Source organism: Felis catus, chromosome D1 (assembly GCF_018350175.1).
Source record: "Felis catus isolate Fca126 chromosome D1, F.catus_Fca126_mat1.0, whole genome shotgun sequence".
Classification (NCBI taxonomy): Eukaryota; Metazoa; Chordata; class Mammalia; order Carnivora; family Felidae; genus Felis; species Felis catus.
The window spans coordinates 18,449,512-18,471,256 of NC_058377.1; the positions used below are offsets into that span (position 1 = coordinate 18,449,512).

Here is a 21,745-nt window from a genome sequence, read left to right on the forward strand (position 1 = left end):
TAAAGCAAATGGGGCAAAATGCTAACTGTAGGCTGATATCAAAATCCCCTTCCTCCATTTAGTGCCCATTGATGACCTTTGCTTGTATCAATCTTTAGCATGATGATTACAAGCTGATGGTTTCCAGCTCCAGCACTCTGTCCACTTTGACCAAACAATAGATGTCAGTCTACTATAAGTAACAGTCTTCCATCTCTTCTGTGTGTCTGCCTGCCATCTATTTATATCCATCCATCCATCCATCCATCCATCCATTCATTTATCTATCTCAGTCACCTTTTTTTTTAATCGAAGTATAATTAACATTCACTCTTATACTAGTTTCAGGTGTACAGTACGATTCAACAACTCTCTACAATTCTCAGTGCTCATCACTATAAGAATACTTTTAATTCCCTTGATCTATTTCACCCCTCCCTCCACCCATCCTTTGGCAACCACCAATTTGTTCTCTATATTCAATAGTGTGTTTCTTTTTGGTTTGTCTTTTTTTCTTTGTTCATTTGTTTTGTTTCTTTTTTTAAGTTTTTATTTATTTGAGAGAGAGAGAGAGAGAGAGAGAGAGCGAGCGCAAATGGGGGAAAGGCAGAGAGAGGGAGAAAGAGAGAATCCCAAGAAGGCTCCACACTGTTAGCCTGGAGCTTGATGCAGGGCTCGAACTCATGAACTGTAAGATCATGACCTGAGCCAAAATCAAGAGTCAGACACTTAGCCAACTGAACTACCCAGGTGCCCGTATTTGTTTTGTTTCTTAAACTCTACAAATGAGTGAGATCATATGGTATTTGCTTTTCTCTGACTGACTTATTTCACTCAGTATTACACCCTGTAGACCCATCCATGTCATTGCAAATGGTAAGATTTCATTATTTTTTATGGTTGAATAATATTCCATTGTGTGTATCTATCTATCTATCATCTATCTATCTATGCTTATATATATACGGATATATATCGAAAGAGATGTAGATATAGATACAGATATAGATATAGATGTAGATACTGATATAGATATATACACACCACTTCTTTATCCATTCAGCTATGGATGGACACATAGCAGCCTAAATGTCAATTATCTATCTTATCAGTATGGACACATAGATTCCTATTTTTTCGATTATTTATATTTCCTATTACACTTGTTAATGATCTTGGTGTTAAACTTATTCCAGGTTTGGGCTGTGGGAGCCCTTCGAGTTGCCTCCTATGTCCTTTTGGCACGCCTCTGTCATGTTCTTACTTTCTGCCGAGCTGGAGGAAGTTCTTTTAAATGCCTTTTTTAGAGAGAGACATGTGGACAGAAGCAGCCCAGGAGAACATGCTTTCCTCGGGTGGAGGGTCAGGGCTCATACTTGAGACATCCCCCAGCGTGCCTCAGCCAGACCTTGCGTACGTGGGTCTGGCAAGGATGGGAGTATGCACGTTTGATTAACGAAGACTTGGGTACTAAGGGGTTAATCTGGTCAGGATCTCGTAGGGTCATTAATCCTGGGGATCAGACTAGGCAACAGCTGCAAATCAGGAACACGATCTTCTTTGGACCTAGGAAGAGACAACCACTGCTTCTGTGTTCAGATATTTTTAACCAGCCTTCTTGTCGGCGGAGCCAGGCTGCCCAATTAAATAATTTCACAAAGGCATTTCAGGGGCCAGGGGAAGTTTTATTACTTCACGTCTGTATGTTCCAGACTTTCAGACAAATTCAGACAACACAATAAGTCATAAAGTGAGAGCCATTTAAATAAGTCATGTTATTTGCTATCACCATAAACCTGCAGTCAATGTTATAACATTCATAATTTAGAGACAAATGTGAAAATCCCTCCATACAGACATATTTAATCGATGCTGAACTAGCCTTCAACTCCAAAACCGTATGGTATCGCAGTCAACGGGAGTGGAGATGGTCCTTTAGCCCAGAGGAAAAGGATTGGCTTTCAGTACATAGTGCAGAACTGTGGAGTCGGTACTTGTGGGCAGAGATTTCATTGCCGTGCAATTTATTTCTCTGTGGTGTCCCCTCTGTCCTTGGATTGTAAAACACGATTAAGGAGGGATAGCATGCATAAAAGCTAAAGAACATTTTAAAAAGGCAAGATCCTATTCTTCCAGGTGGTGATGGGGACCTCCACAGATCTGTAGACTACACAGACGTGTAAGGTAGATTTCTTCTGGCTCTGGATTCATCCATGCCCGGGCCAGGTCGAATTCTGACAGACTAAAATAATAAAAAGACATGGAGGGGCACCTGGGTGGCTCAGTCGGTTAAGCCTCCGACTTTGGCTCAGGTCATGATCTCATAGCTTGTGGGTTCGAGCCCCACGTCGGGCTCTGTACTGACAACTCAGAGCCTGGAGCCTGCTTCGGACTCTGTATCTCCCTCTCTCTCTTCCCCTCCCCTGATCACACTCTCTCTTTCAAAAATAAATAAACATTAAAAAAAAATTCTTAAAAAATAAAATAAAAAAATAAAAATAAATAAAAAGACATGGAAAGGTTGCCCAGAACTCCATGATGGTAAACAGCACGTGCTGTTAGCATTTCGTGTGCTGTACTTTGTGACTCAGAGACTGGATCTATCAGGGAAGGCTTCTGGACAGAGGTGCGGTTTGAAACGAATCTTGACAGATGGGTAGGATTTGGCTTTGTGAGGTCCATCCAGGCAAGGGAGAGAATGTGAGCAAAAAAGGAGGGGGTGACCAAGGGCAGCGGAGGTAGAAGAGGCCAGAGGGCATGAGGAGCAGAGAAATGACAGACAAAGACAGAGTCAATCTGTAGAGTAAAAATGCCTACATAAAGTGTATCCTAATAGAAGGAAGTGTGAGGAGGGGAAGGGCGTGCTATTTAATGAGACTGTACTATAGACTTCATATATTAGGTCATTAATCCTCAGAATGACTGTACTAGGTAAGTATTGTCCTCAGAGATAGTATCCACAGGTCTCTATGGTCCCCAAAGTGCTGATTCTTTCCAGGATGCCGTCTCTGAGTCTCCAGAGTCCTTGAGTCAGGGGACTTGGCATTGGGAGATCTGGATTCGAATCTCTCTGGTACTTATGGGCTGGATTAAGTTAAGTCACTGAACTTGAGTTTGTTGTCTGTAAGATAGGGATGATGAGGCTTTGCTTACCCTCCCAGGTTGTTGAGCAAAGTCACACCAGACAGTCGACAATGGTGCCTGGCATGTAGTGACTGCTCGCTAAGGCTCAACGTCTCAGAATCTTCTACGTGGAGCGCTGAGCGCACCGGGAGCACAGGCGCACGAGGCGTTCACTGAGCCTTTGGTCACCCCAAATGAGGATGACAGTAGTCCAGAGCACACAGCACTCATCGAGCTCACTGTGCTGTGCAAGTAAGAGTGCACGTGCAGCGTGCACACACTCACATGCATCCAGTGAGCGTGCACACACTCTCCCTGACCTCTGTTCCTTTCCTGTCTCCTCCTTGGCCACCCTCAGCTCTGGAATGCCCGGAGAACAGCCATTTCGAGGAGTGCGTGACATGTACAGAGACGTGTGAGACCCTGGCGCTGGGCCCCATCTGTGTGGACACCTGCTCTGAGGCGTGTCAGTGTGACGAGGGCTATGCCCTGCGAGGCAGCCAGTGCGTCACCCGGAGCGAGTGCGGCTGCAACTTCGAGGGGCACCAGCTTGCCACCAACGAGACCTTCTGGGTGGACCTGGACTGCCAGATCTTCTGCTATTGCAACGGCTCGGACAACAGCGTCCACTGTGAGAACGTCCCATGCAGGGATGATGAGTTCTGCATGGAGGAGGGCGGCCTGTACTACTGCCAGCCCCGCACCGACGCCTCCTGCATCGTCTCGGGCTACGGCCACTATTTGACCTTCGACGGCTACCCCTTTGACTTCCAGACCAGCTGCCCACTCATCCTGTGCACCACGGGAAACAGGCCGAGCTCAGACACCTTCCCCACATTCGTCGTCACAGCCAAGAACGAGGACCGGGACCCGTCGCTGGCCCTGTGGGTCAAGCAGGTGGACGTGACTGTGTTTGGCTACAGCATTGTGATTCACAGGGCCTACAAGCACACTGTGCTGGTGAGTAGTCACAGGCCAGACACCAGGAACGGGGATGTGAGAATGGGGGTCCTGGGTCCGTGGGCCAGGCCACGTGGCTGAAATCAGGCTGGCCTAGAATCCGAGAAGCATAGGATGTTCGAGCAGAGAGGGGCCCTGGAGATTTTCTGTCGTTTTATCTTGCAGATGAGGGCATTGAGCCTCAGAGCGAAAAATATTCTGCCCAAGTCACGGGCACCAAGTTAGGAACAGAAATGGTATCCTTCATAATGTAGCACAGTGTACTGGAGACAGCACAGACCTCAATTCGAATCCCAGCTTGGCTAGGGCTGTGTGTCCTTGGGTAGTCACTCCATCTGCAAAGGAGGACACATGCCTAGCACGGGTTAGGTGTCTGTAAGTGCTACTCCTGCCCAATCCACCTCCTCCCCTTTGTTGAGATCAGGATGATATTTCCCTGCTCTGGCCTCCTTCCACCTCTTCCAGTCTCCCAGTTGCCTGCCCCCCCCCCCCCATAGGATCCAGGAATTCAGGAGTCTTGCACACGGTCGGAACCCATCAGGGGCTCTCTTGCAATCTCCCTGTTCACTTGGGTGTCCGTTCCCTCTCTCTGGCCTCCACTCCCTCGATGAGGACGGGGCAGGTGGGGGTTGAGGAGCTCTGAGTGCTCATCATCCAGCCTGAGGACACCACCCGGCGACATACCCAGCCACTCCTCCTCCCAGCTCCTGCTCTGGGCACAACTGGGAGCACTAACAAGCCACCAGCAGCGTCACTTTAGCATTTTGGAGGAGCTGATATGGAGTGTGCACCTTTTACCATCATCCTCACTGATCTGTGGCATCATTTACCTCTAAGGGGACTCCTTTCCATCTTATATACATTCTCTTTTAAAATTCTGAGCTGTTACTGGAGAGTTCCCTAAGCAACGTTCCAGATCTCGTTCCTTCCTTAGAATCGCCCTAACCTCCTTCTCTGACGAAGAGAGGCTTCTGAGCTTCCTAATTGCCTGCCCTTTCACATTTATCTGAAAATGTGCCTTCTTAGCATCTAAGGCAGAGGTCTCACTGCGCCCATGTTTCTTCCTTTCCTTGGATATTATACCCAAACCCCCGATTGCTTTCCTCTGTGCTTCCCAGAACAGTTGGCTCCTGTATCCATGATGGCATGAATCATATTGTGATTTGGGGGGATGTTCATGTCTAACTCGCTCAGTACTAGTCGTGGGCCCTTCTCGGAGGGCAGGAGCCCTACCGAATCCATCTTTATGTTAAATGAACACACAGCACCCAGTCACGGCTCCACACGTTCGTCAAGTGGATGAACGAGATGGCGTAACCCTTCTCTTCTAAGGATCCTAGGACTTTTATTTTGCTGCCGGTCACTTCTTCATCAATCTGTGAGATTAAATGGCCATGGAGGTGAGGTAGGAGTACATCAGATGCCTCGCCTTTAGCCACATGAGGTTTCCAGCGGATGTCCGGGTAGATGAAGCCATCCGGTGCAGTAATAGCCCTCTCCTCCGTGTCGTCATCATATGTGTCAAAACAAGCCTATCAGTCATTCTGTCCACATGGTTTGCATCCTAGTTGTCCTTTTCTCCTCATCTGATCAACTTCTACCCTTAGATTTGTACATTTTCAGGCGGTTCCTTATCTCCTTGATGTTCGACATTCTACTGTTCTACCTCGTAGGGTTATTTTCTTCTTTTAAAATAGAACTTGCTCGTAGGTTGTCCCAACCAGTGTATTATGAAATTGCATTTTTCTGCCTTGTGTCACATGCTCTTCAGCATTTAGGTATACGGACTCCCGAGACTTGCATGCTGTTTTCTGACCCAGTTATTTTCACACGTACACCATTGGAGCCTCATGAACACTTACTCTCTTTTTTTTTTTTTTTTTATTTGTGCCGCCCCTTCTCTCGTTCATGGTAGCTGATTCCTTGCTCTCACTGGGAGTCTCTCTCCCTTGCTTCCTGCTCTAGAACCAAGGCCCTAATGGGGCAGCTCACCTTCCAGGCCCATGTCCTGCCCTGGTCTCATGGGATATGGTCATGGCTAAAGGCAAGAGCCATGGGAACCACACAGCCCGTTTCTTCCCCCATAAAGAGATAGAGAGGGAAGGGAATATTCTCTTCCTGGGGCTGCCATCACAAAGTATCACAGACTAGGTGGCTCTAAGCAACAGAAAGTTATCCTCTCACAGTTTTGGAGGCTAAGAATCCAAAATCAGCTCCTAGCTACTGGCAGTTATAGGCGATCCTTGGCCTGTGGCACCATAACTGCCCTCTCTGCCTCGTCTTCACGTGGCCTTCTCTCTCTGCACCTTCTGTTTCTCTGTGCCAAGTCTCTCTCCCCCTTTGAGGACACCACTCATTGGGTTTAGATCCCACCCTGATCTAAAGGTGTACGACCTTTAGTACGACCGCATCTTGACATGATTACATCTGCAAAGACCCTATTTCCAAATAAGGTCACATTCACAGGTACCGGGGATTAAGACTTCAGCCTATCTTTTGAAGGGGGAGGTGGGGGGAGGGGGACACAATTCAGCCCACAACCAGGGGTAATTAGTAATGGGCATCAAGGAGGAATCGATTAAATGGGCGGAGGGACAGGGTAGGAGGAGCCCAGCAGGGCCCGTCTTTCTAAGTCACCCAGATATCCCGAATGTCCAAGCTGTGAACTCAGAGTATGTAGCTTTCACATCTCTGACATGAAGATCAAGTTCAGGATGCTTGAAGGTTCTTTTCTTTGGGGGCCTGAGGGATAGATTTAGTATTTACTTTGAATTATTAATATGCATTACGGGATCTGCTTGTTCAATGATTTGCATTTGTTTTTCCCATGATGTTATTATTAGTCACCATCTCTCCCTGAGAAAAGAATAATGGCCATCACAATGACAGTGTGCAGTGAAGTGTCGGGCAAAACACAGCATAGAGCCCCGGGTCACTGCTGGTGCTCTCAGAGATGGAGGTGACATGGAAGTGATTCCTTGGGACACAGGGTCCCTCTATGACTCTGACCTTTCCTTGCAAAAAACGGTATCAAAGGATGCAGGGAAATCCACTAAGATAAGAGACGCTAGAAATAAATATGCTATCTGTATCCCAGCTGGGGTTATGGGGGTGGGCAACAGAAGGTGAACCACTCCTGGGGGCAATACAGGAGCCCACGTCTCAGCCATCCACAGAGATGGCTCAACAGAGACGGCCTCTCCCCTGCTGTGTGCCCCCAGGCTTCAGCACAGCCAGGTTCTTCATGGTCCAGGACAAGGACCCTCACAGCCAGTGTCTTTATCTCTTACTGGCAATCCTGTGGCCACCAGTGAAGAGTGAGGTTTTGAGCATCCCCCTGGCTCAGTTTAGTTTGGTGGACTTTTATCGATGCCTATTCTGTGCCAAACTCTAGGGGTAGAGAATGAATCAAATTCTGAGTTCTGTCCCAAGAGAACTCAGAGTCTAGTAGCAAAGAAAGATGCACTAGCAGGTTATGTCGATGTAAGGTGAAGTGCTCCAAAAATGTGTTGTGTGGAGAGTCGTGAGCACACGGGTTGCCTACACCAGGCTAGGAGGCTTCAGGGAAGGCTTTCCGGAAGAGGTAACCCAGAGCTGAGCCTTGAAGGAGTATGTTAACCAGGCTGAGAATGAGATAGAAGTATTCTAGGAAAGGAAAACATCAGTGAAGATCCAAGGGGTAGCAACGTGCACAGTAGGAGGGGACCTCAGGACAGCCGAAGAGGCCATAGAAACAAATAGGGGCCAGTTGTGTAAAAGAAAGTTCTCTGCCAAAGATCTGGTATGTGGTCTTATTCCTGATGCTTGACTGTTTGAAACACATGTCCTGACCTCACCCCCAAGCCCTGTTCTCTTTTTCCTCTGCGTCTCCCTGCCCACCCATCAGGCTCTGCTTCCATCCCAACCTCTCCCTTCCTGTGTCTCCTCTCTGTCTGCTTCCTCTCTCCCTCCATTAGTCACCCAGAGAGAGAGAGGGGACAGTGAAGTTGGCAATGGGGGTGGCATTCATGGGGCTTCGGAGGCAGACAGAAGCCGTGCCTGCCCGGCTGAGTTGAAGGGGGTTCCTGTCTCTGGGTGCTCCTGGGCAGTGACGGAATTTGCAAGCCCTTTGGTTTGAATCCGATTACATTGCCTCCCCCAAAGTACGCCTCCTGCTTGGCACCCTGTGGCCAAGAATATAGAACGCAAGGAAACTCAGGAGGGAAAGCAAGTGGGCACAGGTGAGCCTTTGGGGGGGGGGCACAGCTTTGTTTACCAGTGTGGGTCTTCAAGGCACGTGGGAGTCCCATCGGCCTCCGCTTCCCTCAGTGACCTTCCACACCTGTGTTCTGTGTTTACACCGAGCCCACATCACCACCTCTGGGCCTCCTGGTTCAGACAGTTGTGTTCCCCAGGCACCACTCCCTCCTGCACTCGGCCTCTGAAATGACTTGTCGTGCTGTGCTATTCACCCCCTCTCTTCCAGGTTCAGAGAAGGAGGCATCCTCTCCCCTCCCCCTCCCCCTGTCCCTCTCTGTCTTGCCCTCTCAGGGGTCTACCTGTCTGTCATCACCTCCCCCTCCTGCGCTAGGTCCTTCTCTTCAACCCATACACATGTTCATTCTAGAGCAAACCTTGACCCTGATCACTCCCAGCTTCTACTCAGTCTCTCTCCTCCCTCCCTCTCCAGTTTCCTGGAGAGAGCCACCTCTGCTTCCATATCTCCCATTTGCTGTTGAACTGTGCCTTCTGACTTCTGGCCTCCTCGTTCTGCTGAAGGTCTCTTATTAGGGTCACTGAATGGGAAGAGAAGACAGAATGACTTCTCTCCTGCAAAATGAATGGGTCTTTGTCAGGCGTGATCTCATGGCCTCTGCCATGTGTGACATTGCACCCAAGGCCTTCCATGATCCAGGCCCAGCACCCCCACCTCCCTGTCTTCATTTCCCACCACACCTGGTATTCATCTCATTCCTCCCTGACTGTCCTCCTTTAGGACCAGGTGTGCACATCATCGTCTTCTGCAGGCATGCCCGATTCTGTGCCCAGGCTGAGTCTGGTGCCTGTGCATCTATTTATCTTTATCATTGCTTTTACTGGATGATGTTATTAGTATCTGTTTAGGTACTTATCTCTGCCATGTGCCTGTGAGCAACCAGGGGAAGGGCCCTGGGCTTTATTCCAGCATCTAGCACTGTGCCTGAAACACAGCAGTGACAAATGAATGAATGAATTCTGCCTGGACAAATATTCGTAGAAGAGGAGACAGTTGGGTTACAAGGTGAAGGGTGAACATCGCCCCACAGAGAGGGAGGACAAGAGGAAGGATGTCATTTCTGGGCTGGGTCAGGTTCCTTAGAGGCAGAGTCTGACATGGGGATTCTTAAGAAAGTGAGGTAAGCACCAGGGGAAGAGAGCTCAGCAAGGACGTGGTCTGAGGTGGAGATCAGCTTCACCCCGTGCCACCAGGAGCTCTGGCACATGACCTGTATACAGGGCTGGCCCCCTGTGTTGGTTTGTCATTGGAGTGGGGTCCTAATCTCCTGGGCTTCCATTGGCCAAGACCAGCTGTGAATTATCATTAGTCCACAGTCACAGTGGCTGAGGGGGAGGGCCCCAGGCAGGACCCAGAAAGCACCACCACGCTTGCAGCAAAGGAAATGGCATGGTGGAATGATACAACCTGGTCCACTTGGGAAGCGTTGCGTTTTGCTGGAATGGGGGAAGTGAGTGGATTGGGTCTGAGAGACATGGGAGCAGCTCCTGGAGAGCCCTCTGTGACATGTTGAGTGTATTCGACATTTTACTCAAGCCACGGAAAGGGTTTGAAGTGTTGGATTAATGGCTTTTGACGGCATTAAAAAATGGTGGAGTGTGGCAGTAATGAGTGAATGGAGGAAAGGGGCAATACCAGAGCCGGGGGACCAGTAAGGGGAGTATTCAGTAGTCAAGGTGAAGGTGGTGAGGGTCTGAACCAAAGCAGTAGCAATGGGAATGGGGGAGTGTCAGGGGAGAGATTAAGGTCAGAATCTGGTCAGAGAGCCATCTTAGAACACTCCCAGAGGAATGGCCACCTGCGTCTCTCAAGAAGAAGACCAGCTCTCCTCTCGGCCCTGACAGTAGTCTCTGTTTTTCATCACGCACCCAGCCAGCCAAGGGCTACAGGATTCAGCTCATCTGAATCCAGAAAGGGGCAGCGCAAAGGCAGTGCAGTGTATGTTAAGGGATTTCCTTTTGCGAATTAAAAATATAAGGGAGGAAACACGTGCCAAGGGCCCTCTCAGCATGAGGCATTGCACGGGGCACCTGGCAGGTAACGAGGGGAAGATGGATATAAAGATCAATACAGTGTGGTTCCTGCCCTCAAGTTGCTCATGATCTTGCAGGCGAGACAGGAACGTAGACAACTAACCAGAATATAAGGCCGACTGTGATGTGTGCTGCCTCAACAGCAGCATACATGTGCTTGATCTTGGCCAAAGGTGAAGAAGAATACGAATATAAATAACCTTCTGGTCGCCCAGATGAGAGAGTGATTAATTCTCGCCACAGGCTCAGACAGCCTTGCTTTATAGAACAGGCGACATCTGAGCAGGGTCTGGGAGGAGAGAGGGAGGCTGACGGGTGAAGAATGGCATCCTAGGTAGAGAGACCAGCAAAGTCAAGTCATTCTTCAGGGGGGGAAAAAAATCTCAAAGGGATTAATAAACTGGGGCTTACCTAAAACAAATTCACAGCAGAGCTGGAAATAGAGACACTGGCGTTCTAGATTTTGGTGTTTTCGTCTAAACTTTAATTGAATTCTTATTACCCTCTCATTACCTTGAGAAAACAGTTTGAACTCCTGGGGGAAATAATGCTATGTAAACAGAAGGCACCGAAATAAATAGGTGTATTAGTGTACAAAGGATAGTCATTTAAGTCTGTTCAAATCCTAATAATAATAGTTGACTGATATAAACGACACGGCACACCAAGATTGCATTCACCCGGCTCAGACCCCCCTCTGGGGCTGCCGCTCTAAAGACTGATCGTTAGGAGAGGTGGGTGTTCCCGGGGCCGACTGTATTTCTCCACTGCAACCCTCTCTCTCCTGTAGGTCAACAATGAACGCTTATATCTGCCCCTGAAGCTGGGACAAGGGAAAATAAATATCTTTTCCTTTGGCTTCCACGTGGTGGTGGAAACCGAGTTTGGCCTGAAGGTGGTATACGACTGGAAGACCTTCCTGTCCGTCACGGTCCCCCGGAGCATGCAGAACGCCACGTACGGCCTGTGCGGCCGCTATAACAGCAACCCCGACGACGATCTGGAGATGCCCATGGGTCTGCTTGCTTCCAGCGTCAACGAGTTTGGGCAGAGCTGGGTGAAGCGGGACACTTTCTGCCAGGTTGGCTGTGGGGACCGCTGCCCTTCGTGTGCCAAAGTGGAAGCGTTCTCCAAGGTGCAACAGCTCTGCAGCCTGATCCCCAACCAGAACGCCGGCTTCACCAAGTGCCACAGCAAAGTCAACCCCACCTTCTTCTATAAGAACTGCCTGTTTGACTCCTGCATCGATGGCGGCGCGGTACAGACGGCCTGCAGCTGGCTGCAGAACTACGCCAGCACCTGCCAGACGCAGGGGATCGCCGTGACCGGCTGGAGGAATTACACGTCCTGCTGTGAGTCCTTCCCTCTCCCTCTCCCCTTGTGTCTCGGTGGCATGTGGGCAGGCCAGGATCCCAGCCCCCGTAGAAATCCACTGAGCAATCTAAGGATAGGCACGTGGAACTGAGTTTGACATCTGAAACGAGATATGTAGCCTCCCAGAGCCTCCATTTCCTTATCCATAAAATGGGGATAATACCACCTACTTCATGCGTGAATCTGAGGTTGGAATAAGATCACGTACGTGTCGCACAGAGCACCAGGTGTGGCCTTTGGGCTCAGCGAGGGCATAGTAAAATTTTAAGAGAGGACTGATGGGGGAAGAGTTAGTAGGTTAGTTAGTTTGTCCTAGAACCTCATAGGCCCCTCCCTGTGCTGGTAATTTACATGCTTTCTCTGTGCCATTCGGTTTGGCTCATATATGCCACCTATCAGTCTTTGTGTTCATGAAACAGCAGAAGGTTAAAAGCGCGAGAAAAAGAATTAGAGCCCCTTGCTCTTTCCTCAAGGGTTGGTGTGACCTTGGAGCAAGTTGCTTTTCCTCCCCGGTTCTTAGTGTCCCCCTGATAATGCTGTGATAACGCCTGCTGCCTACACCCTTTATGCTACGGAAATATCCAGAGGATCAAATTAGGTAGTTGTAAGCGTAACACACTTCATGCATGCCAAGTGGTGGTGGTGTTATACTAATGGCTTGCTCTGAGCCAAGCCCAGTGCTAAACACTTTGTCAACATGATCTCTTTTATTCTCCTCAATAACCCAATTAGTCAGGGAGAAACAGAGACTCAGAGGAGTTAAATAACTTGCCTAAGGTCAGATGGTCTGCGTGGCAGTCAGGATTCGACCTTCTAACACCAAAGCTCTTGCTCTCAACTCATATCCACGAGGCTGGTGTGCTATGTCCCGGAATAATTTGCCCGCATTTAGCACATCATAATAGGAAAAGATTGGGAGGAGAAACCGCTAGTGGTTTGGCCAGTCTGCCTTGGTTCATTTTCCCATCTCTATCTCATTAGCTATAGCAAATTTCTTTTAGGCCTGACCGTATGAAAAGGCTACAAATGGATACTGAACGCTCAGCTCTCTAAATAAGTGATCCAGTGGGGGTCCCAGAGAATAAACCCCCTTTCCATCCTGGAAAAGGGGAGAGATGGATGAAAACCCAGAAGCAGTGCTGTAGTGTGATGCTCACACGGCTAGTTTATATCCCCCAGGATTGGATGTTGAACTTGGGGGAAGGAAGGGAGGAAGTAGGGAGAGGGAGGGAAAAGATGCCAGTACCATTTCATCCAGGCTCAGTCCCTGAGAGAGAGATTGTGGGGAGGATGTCAGCAGGAGTGACTGTCCAGGCTAATTGGCCTCTGGTGACTTCAGTGAAATAAATGCGCCTATAAAAAAGTCAGGGTCTGGATAAGTCCCCAGAGCTGCCCTGGATTCATTGGGGTCAGCATGGGGGAGCTCGAGAGCTTGCCCTCACCTAAATCAGAAAACCAGGCTTTGGCCTCAGGGGCCTAGAAATGGTGTAGGATCAGGAAACTCCTCTGGGAAAGAGACTGCCTGCTTCCTCTTGAGACCTGCTATAGGGAGTTTCCCCTTTTCCTGTGGCCATGCCATGGTGACCGTACCACTCACTAGGGTGGCTGGGACGGGCGTCCAGGGCATGGTATTTGCCACAAAGCATTGCTTCTGGCTGCAGTATGCAGGGAAATCATAGGCAAGAACTGTTTTTGGAGGAGGCTAATGTCAGGGACTCTTACCTTAAATTACGGGTCTCGATTTCCTCTATGGGAAGGAAAAGGAATTGAGTTCGTAAGCCCTTTCCTTATCCATGAGGAAGAAAGTACCCCCCCCTGCCCCCCACCTGTGATCCCATGTCTATCAAGCTTGAACCCATAGGGCTAAAAATGTGCAGGATGTAGGATGGGGAAATGGTTTTGAAAAGGTAGACTCTTTAGGATATAAAGACCATTTCTTCTTGTTCTTCTCCCTCTCCACCAGCAACCCTTTCCTCTCCCCTCCTCAAAGTTCTGCATAGACTTTGATTGCCTCCTTCATATATAGTAATGGGGAGCTCTATCCAAGGCACTCAGAGCAGAGTCTGTCCTGCTTCACCCCTGTCCTTGGGCCCCGTCCCTGCCCAGACCAGTTGCCTGCCAGCAGGGCTTAGGCTGGATACATTATGGCCAACCCTCATTAAGAGGGTTTGACTTTCCCCTACCTTGGCACTTCAGGACAGGGGCAAAGATCCGAAAGACAGCTTCTGTTAAGATGGATGGTGGTAGCGACTAGGAAAAAGAAATGCTAAAATAAGAGAAAAAAATTATGCTTTAAAGGAGGTATGTGGGTGGGGATGGGGGGCGGGCACAGTTGGAGGCAGCTGAGTTTTCCATTTTGAATTTCAGAAGCAGAGAAAAGCTGCAGGAGACAGAGTCTTAACTCAGCCATTCAACCTGAGATTGGTGAACACAGAAAGCCGGTCGTGAATAGGGTTGTTAGTAACCATATCTGACTTGATGTTAACCTCTGAGCAGTGAGGGCAGGATTCACAGTCCCCTGTCCCCCACCCCCAAGAATTAATCCAATTCAACCCTCGCATGTTGAGATATGAGAACTCGTGTTTTCGGGAAAAAAGGGTTAAACCGGAATTGTCTGTTAAACTTACCCCTTGTTGGTGACAAGGTAGAATGCTGTTGTTTTTCAATGATTTTGGCTATCCCTATCAATGGGATAATTTATTACTCAATTACCACATCTGTAAATGAAGTGGAAAACTTCACGCAAGTTGAACAAATAGGTTTAGAGGGGGGACAGGGAGGTCAGTTGTCTTAATTACTAACCCCTCCTTAACATTCACTCAGCTGAGTCCATCATTCCTTCAGCCCCTTAATGGGAGACTTAAATTAGCTGTGTAGTTGGTGAGTCTACAGTAAGCAGGAGGAGAAGAAAATTATATGCATAACAGTGACTTGGCTCTGACTGGGTGCCAGGCACTATTCTAGGTGCCATATGAGTCCTCACTCATCTTCTCCTCCCAGCAACCCTGTAAAGCAGGTGCTATTAATAGTCCCATTTTCTGGAGGAGGAAAGTGAAGCTCAGAGAAACGCAGGAACTTTCCCAAGGAAAGTGGCTGCAGGCAGTGGTCTTTCCTCTGGGCAGTGCCGCCCCTCCAACCCTGGGCAGACCAGGGGCCCCAGGGACTGGAGCCCCCTCTGGTGCTGCAGCAGGTGTACAGGAGGACCTCTGTACAGGATCAGGTCTGCGGGGGCCGCTGAGAATTAAGTGTGATGATGTCTTGTGATCCGTGTGCCACCCCCTGCTTGACACCTGGTGAACGCTCAGTCAAGCTGAGCGTCATTTTCATTTTCCCTTTTATTCAGAGTCCTGGGTCCAAAGTCTGGTAATGAAGGGTTCTCTCCCACATTTTTCTGCAGATCCAATAAATTCTTGTTGAATAAATTCTCCTACAACTGTCCCCACTGTTAATAGCAGAAGCTGTCACCGATGTACCAGGCACTGAACTAGGAGCTTTGTAAATTACGCCTCGTTTTATCTTAACAACTAGTTGATGAGGGAAATGCTATCTGCATTTTTACAGAGGAGGAAACAGAGGTTTAGAGAGCGTAGGTAACCTGCCCAGATGACCCTGCTAGTTAGTGCCAGAACCGGGGCTCAAACCAGTCAGTCCAATCCCCCCGCCCTTGTCCACTGTATTCTACTACATTGCTTTTACGGGGGATCCATATATCCTGCCCACCTGGGACACAAAGGCTAAATAAATCAGTGCCCTGCCCACAACAAGAGTCACGTTCACGACCACAGTAGAAATCCAGGGGCAGAGACATCATCCCCCACAGCTCTCGGTACGTTGTTTGGGTGGAGACGATCCACATGAGGAACTTTTAAAGGTTGCTTTCAAGAATCAAATGTTTTATTAACCACCTACCCTGATCTCAGCACTGTTTTGGACCTCATGGAAGACTCAGGAAAAAATAGTTCAGAGTCTAGTCGGGAAAATAGGATCAGCATCCTTGGAACCACAGTAGGCTATATCAGTAGTGGATCTTCTCGGATATTAAAATGTATCGTAGAGCTTCGGTAACAAAACCAAGTTAACCAAGTTCAAGCTGGCACATGAACAGCCAGATCAACCAGTGGGAAGATGAGAAAATCCGGAAATAGGCCCAAACTCTAAAGAGAAATTAGCATTCAGCAAAACTGGCATTTCAAATTACTGGGGGGGGGGGGGGGGATGTATTTATTCTTCAATAGACAGGAAAAGGACAAAGGACAAAATAGAAGAGGGGAAATAGCGAAAGCCTCCTTTCACTCCTCACTCCAAAATAAGATCCAGACAGAACCAAGATCAGACATAAAAACGTAAGTTATAAACGTACTCGGAGAAGACAAAGGCGTTCTCGTTGTTGCTTTTGTTAGTCTTGCAGTAGAGAGGCCCTTCCTCAGCAAAACACTCAAAGCCATAAGAAAACCCTGGTAGATTTGACAACTTTAACATTTTAAATTTCTCCATGGCAAGAGCATAATCAAATACAGGTCCAAAAAGAAAAAAAGAGAAAGAAGAAGAAGAAGCAATTTAAAAGACAAACGGTAAACATTTTGGAACACATGACAGACAAAAGTCTATTTTTAATTTTTTTTTTTCAGATTTTATTTTTGATTGTGTTCATTGCCTCAGACTTTAAGGGCATTACGTACGTAGGCATAGTGACCTCAGGATATGTTACAACCTCTTGTCTCCCTCTTGGTTTTTAGTTATTTATTTCATTTTCATTTCATTTATTTATTTTTTAAAATTTACATCCAAATTAGTTAGCATATAGTGCAACAGTGATTTCAGGACTAGATTCCTTACTGCCCTTAACCCATTTAGCCCATCCCCCCTCCCACAACCCCTCCCATAACCCTCAGTTTGTTCTCCATATTTATGAGCCTCTTCTGTTTTGTACCCCTCCCTGTTTTTATATTATTTTTTCCCTTCCCTTATGTTCATCTGTTTTGTCTCTTAAAGTCCTCATATGAGTGAAGTCATAGGATTTTTGTCTTTCTCCGACTAATTTCACTTCGCATAATACCCTCCAGTTCCATCCACGTAGTTGCAAATGGCAAGATTTCATTCTTTTGGATTGCTGAGTAATACTCCATTGTGTATATATCCCACATCTTCTTTATCCATTCATCCATCGATGGACATTTGGACTCTTTCCATACTTTGGCTATTGTCAATAGTGCTGCTATAAACATGGGGGTGCACGTGTCCCTTTGAAACAGCACACCTGTATCCCGTGAAGAAATGCCTAGCAGTGCAATTGCTGGGTCATAGGGTAGTTCAATTTTTAGTTTTTTGAGGAAATTCATACTGTTTTCCAGAGTGGCTGCACCAGCTTGCATGCCCATATTTTTAATTTTTAAAAAGCTTTTACAATTTAATAAGAAAAAAAAGTTCAACAATACAAAATGTGCAGAAGACACGAAAAGGCAGTTCACAGAAGAAGACATACGAATGGATTATAAGCAAATGTAAAGATAATTAGCCTCGTAAAGAATGCAAACTAAGTAAGGGCGTAGTCATTTTTTTCAAGTTTTTTACTGCTGTAGAATACACAGAACATAAAATTTACTATGCTAACCATTTTTAAGCATACAGTTCAATGGCATTAAGTACTCACATTGTTGTATTCACATTACTGTGAAACCACCACCACCATCCCTCTCCAGAACTCTTTTTATCTCGCAAAACCGAACCTTTATACCCATGAAACACTAACTCTCCAGTTCCCCACCCACCCCAGCCCCTGGCAACCAACTGTTCTGTTTTCTGTCACTATGAACTTGAAGACCTTGGATAGCTCCTGTAAGTGGACTCATACAGCATCTGCCTTCTTGTGGGCGGCTTCTTTCCCTTAGCATAATGTCCTCAGGATTTATTCATGTTGTGGTATACTGCAGAGTTTCCTTCCTTTTCAAGGGTGAATAATATCCCATTGCGTGCATACACCACATTTTGCTTATCCATTAATCCAGCCAGGGACTCTGGGATTACTTGCATGTTTTAGCTATTGTGAAAAATGCCGCTGTGAACATACGTGTATAAAGAGCTCTTGGAGAATCTTCTTTCAAAATTTTTGAACATGTGTCTAGAAGTGGCATTGCTGGGTCATATGATAATTCTATTTTTAATTTTCTGAAGAACTGCCATATTGCTTCCCACGGCAGCTGTACCATTTTACATTCCTGCCAAATTGCACGTGTTATCTTTTCGCATCTTTGCCAACAATGGGTTTTCTGGGGTTTTTAAAATAGTAGTCATCCCTAATGGGTGTGAGATGGTAGGTATACCTTTCACTATAGTTTTAGTATTTATTTCCCTGGTGATTAGTGATGTTGAGCGTATATTGGCCATTCATATGTCATCCTCTTTGGAAAAATGTCTATTCAAGCCCTTCGTCCATTTTTGAATTGGGTTTTTGTTGTTGTTGTGTTGAGCTTTAAGAGTTCTCCACATATTCCTGTCAGTAATTCCATTTATACATGGGATGGAAATATGTATACATCATATTTATATATGACATTTAACCTCTGGTATTTCCAAGGATCAGAAGGCTTGGTGCTAAACAATCAGTGAGGTTGTGAGAAAATAAACCCCCTCATATAGCCTCGGTAGCAGGGCAAATCGGCACAGGCTCTTTAGAGGGCAATTCGAATGCATCTATCAAAAATTTAAATGTACATACCCTTTGACCCAGTAATTCCGCTTCCAGGAATTTACTGTACAGATTCATTTACTCAGGAGGTCAAAGATAAATGTCCAAGGATGTTCACTGCAGCATCATCATAAACGGAAAATACACACCATGTAGCAGGGCAAAACCAATAATTCAAGGGTAATGGAAGGAAAGTCGCCATGAAAAAGCAATGAGCAGGAAAATATGGATACTATGCTCCCATTGGTGTGAAGACAGTGGAGATGGAATACACGCATGCACGTGCATGCACACACACACACGCACACACGTGTGTGTGTACATGCTTAGAAGATTTCTGGAAGATTCAGCTGCAATTTGTTACCAGAGGTTGCTTTTCTGTTGCACTTTTACATGTATGGCTTGCATTGTCTACCACATGTAGGTACTATCTTTTAAATGTAATGTTTTTATTTAAATTTTTTTTTTCAATATTTATTTTTGAGAGAGACAGAGCATGAGTGGGGGAGGGGCAGAGAGAGAGAAGGAGACACAGAATCTGAAGCAGGCTGCAGGCTCCGAGGCATCAGCACAGAGCCTGACGCGGGGCTTGAACCCACGAGCTGTGAGATCAAGACCTGAGCCGGAGTCGGACACTTAACCAACTGAGCCACCCAGGTGCCCCTAAATTTAATGTTTTTAAAACCACAGTAGATAGTGGTTTTGGACACATGAAGTATACATCTGTTAAAATCCATAGAACCGTGCACCAAAAAGTCTATTTTTACCATTTGATAATTTAAAATTGTTTTTTTTTTTTTAATTTTTGAGAGAGAGGGAGAGAGAAGAGCAGAGAGAGAAAGAAAGAATCTTAAGAGACTCCATGCTCAGCATGGAGCCCAGCGCGGGCCTCAATCCCACAATCCTGGGATCATGATGTGGGCCGAAATCAAGAGTCGGATGCTCAACCGAGTGAGCCACCCAGGTGCCCCTTTACCGTTAGACAATTTAAAAAACAAAATGTGCCCTAAAGATATACTGTATATGGTATAGAGAAGAAGTTCTGACATAATAGTCCTTGTGCTTTTCATATGCATTGATTAAAATAACAGCCTCTACAAAACTTTTAAGCGAACCTATCTTGATTGATCGGCTAACATCGAACACGAACGTGCTCAGCACTGTTCCAGGCACACAGACCCACATAATTCCCCCCACCCAGCCATGAAGTAGGTGCTGTAAGTACCTGCATTTTACAGGTAAGGAGCTGGGGCCCAGAGAGGCTATGTGACTGGCTCCAGAGTCCCACTGGTCACCAGGACCTGACTGTCTTCCATAAGAGCAGCCGCATGCATTTGAAAACGGTAGAACATAGTTGACACACCCACGCATGTGCACACACTTGCCTCCTCAGAAATCCGGGGGGATCCGGGGAGGGCCGCCGTTTACGCACCCCAGGCTTGGAAAAGATTCTGTGGAAGTTCTGGGGTGGAGGCGGGTTGCCATTGGCTTTACCGGTAAGAGGGGGCTCCACGGAGGGCTGGAAGAGTGGGGGGTTTGGGTAGGCCAAGAGGATGAGGAGGGCACGAATACGGGAGCCCAACATGAGCGAGGTCTAAAAGCAGGCATGAGTGCCAGGTGCCCCGGGAGGCCAGCAGGGGTGCCTGACTGAAGTCGAGGGGCACGATGGGAGGCGGGGTTAAGGTGGCAGGGTTACAGCGGCCCTCAAGGAGCCAGGCCGAGCAGGCGACAAAGATGTGAGGAAACCCCACTAACCTCATCTGCCCTGCGGTCCATGACGGAAGGAAGACGCGAGGAGTCAGAGGGAGGCTTTCCAGAAGCAGAGGGGGTTCACGGCGAGGAAAGGGTGGCAGGGCTCCCTCCGGGCCAGGCCTCCGCCTCCCCGAGGGCCTAACCGGAAGGCAACTCTGAGCGCCGTCCCCGTGGGCGTGCGAGGCCTGACGCGCGTCTTCCGTTCCAGCCGTCACCTGCCCCCCCAACAGCCATTACGAGAGCTGCGTGAGCGTCTGCCAGCCGCGCTGCGCCGCCATCCGCCTCAAGAGCGACTGCAACCACTACTGCGTGGAGGGCTGCCAGTGCGACGCCGGCTACGTCCTCAACGGCAAGAGCTGCATCCTGCCCCACAGCTGCGGCTGCTACGCGGACGGCAAGTACTACGAGGTAGGCGGCGGCCCCGCCGGGCGCGGGCCTGGGCCTCCGGGCCCTGCTGTCGGACTGCCCTCCGACGCCCGGTTGCCCAGCGTCCCCACTTCATTACGAGGAGGGGGAGGCGGGGCAGGGCAGAGAGGTCAAGGAGGGGTCAGGCGAGGCTCTCGCTCTCGCCGAGAGCCTGATGAGGAAACGCCCATCCGGGCCTCTCCCCGCTTCCGGCCTCCGGCCTTGGCATCGGCAAGGCCTCCCGCGCTGCTCACCCACGCCCTTCGCTAGCCTGGGCGTCTCTCCCCCCACCTTGCCTGTCGTCAGGCTCTAATGATTGCCTCTCCTGTAAATCTCGGTTTGAGAGCTTCCGACGCGGCTATGGTTTGGAAATATGGTGGCTATGAATCTGACATTTGTAGCTGTCTTGGCTAAGGACATTTTTAACTGGAAAATATGGCGCTCGAGGCCAAGAGGAACGGCCTTCCTTCTCCGGGCTCTTGAAGCTCCATGAAAGCGCCTGAAGGCTACCATCTCCTCGTGTGCCATTCGTCACTCGGTGCCATCTCCAGAGAGTTCTGTCTGGACTGCTTAATGCTCTGCCCCCCACGTGCTGCCCTCTGCGCCCCTCTCCGTGGGGGCTTCCGCATAGAGCCGATGAACATGCCCTTTGTAGAGGCCGCTCAGTAAAACATTACACGATAGATCACCGAATCGCTTTCTTTTTGTGCTTTCCGATCCTTCTTTATGTGCCACGATACAAAGCTAGAAAAGGCCCTTCCTGGGGAAAGTATTTGGTCTGTGGTTCCGCCTCAAGCCCAGTCTCTTTAAACGACATGAACATCTTGTATTGGTGAGTTGACAGGGAACAAGTTCAAGTATCGAGTATCTGCTATTTGGAGATCATTGTTATGGAGGTGCTGCTGGGGATGAGAAAGCATGTTCCCTGCCTTACGGATCTTACAAGTCTTTTAAGGAGAGAAAAAACATGCACTTAAAAAAAAAAAAAGAGGCGCTTGGGTGGCTCAGCCATTTAAGCATCTGACTTGATTTCAGGTCAGGTCATGAAGGGTCGTGGGATCAAGCCCTTCGTCAGGCTCCACACTGAGCGTGGAACCTGCTTAGGATTCTCTCTCCCCCCTCTGCTGCTCTCCCCCACATGCTCTGTCTCTCTCTCTTTCTAAGAATAAAATACATTTT

The 21,745-nt window shown here is 48.1% G+C and overlaps 1 protein-coding gene and 1 long non-coding RNA gene across 6 annotated transcripts in view; one reads left to right on the forward strand and one right to left on the reverse strand.

The window, feature by feature from the left end:
• The window catches only part of LOC109491843, a 63,006-nt gene extending 42,569 nt beyond the window's left edge, over positions 1–20,437 (reverse strand). For all 5 annotated transcript variants that reach the window (XR_002736120.2, XR_006586047.1, XR_006586046.1 and 2 more), the window contains exon 1: positions 20,165–20,437. This is a non-coding gene — a long non-coding RNA (uncharacterized LOC109491843). The remainder of the gene's footprint in view (positions 1–20,164) is intronic.
• Positions 1–21,745, forward strand: part of TECTA (tectorin alpha) — a 161,446-nt gene that overhangs the window by 118,261 nt on the left and 21,440 nt on the right. Inside the window, exons 18-20 of the mRNA XM_023239201.2 lie at positions 3,461–4,062; positions 11,141–11,702; positions 20,370–20,569. Coding sequence (XP_023094969.2) covers positions 3,461–4,062; positions 11,141–11,702; positions 20,370–20,569 — 1,364 coding nt within the window. The remainder of the gene's footprint in view (positions 1–3,460; positions 4,063–11,140; positions 11,703–20,369; positions 20,570–21,745) is intronic.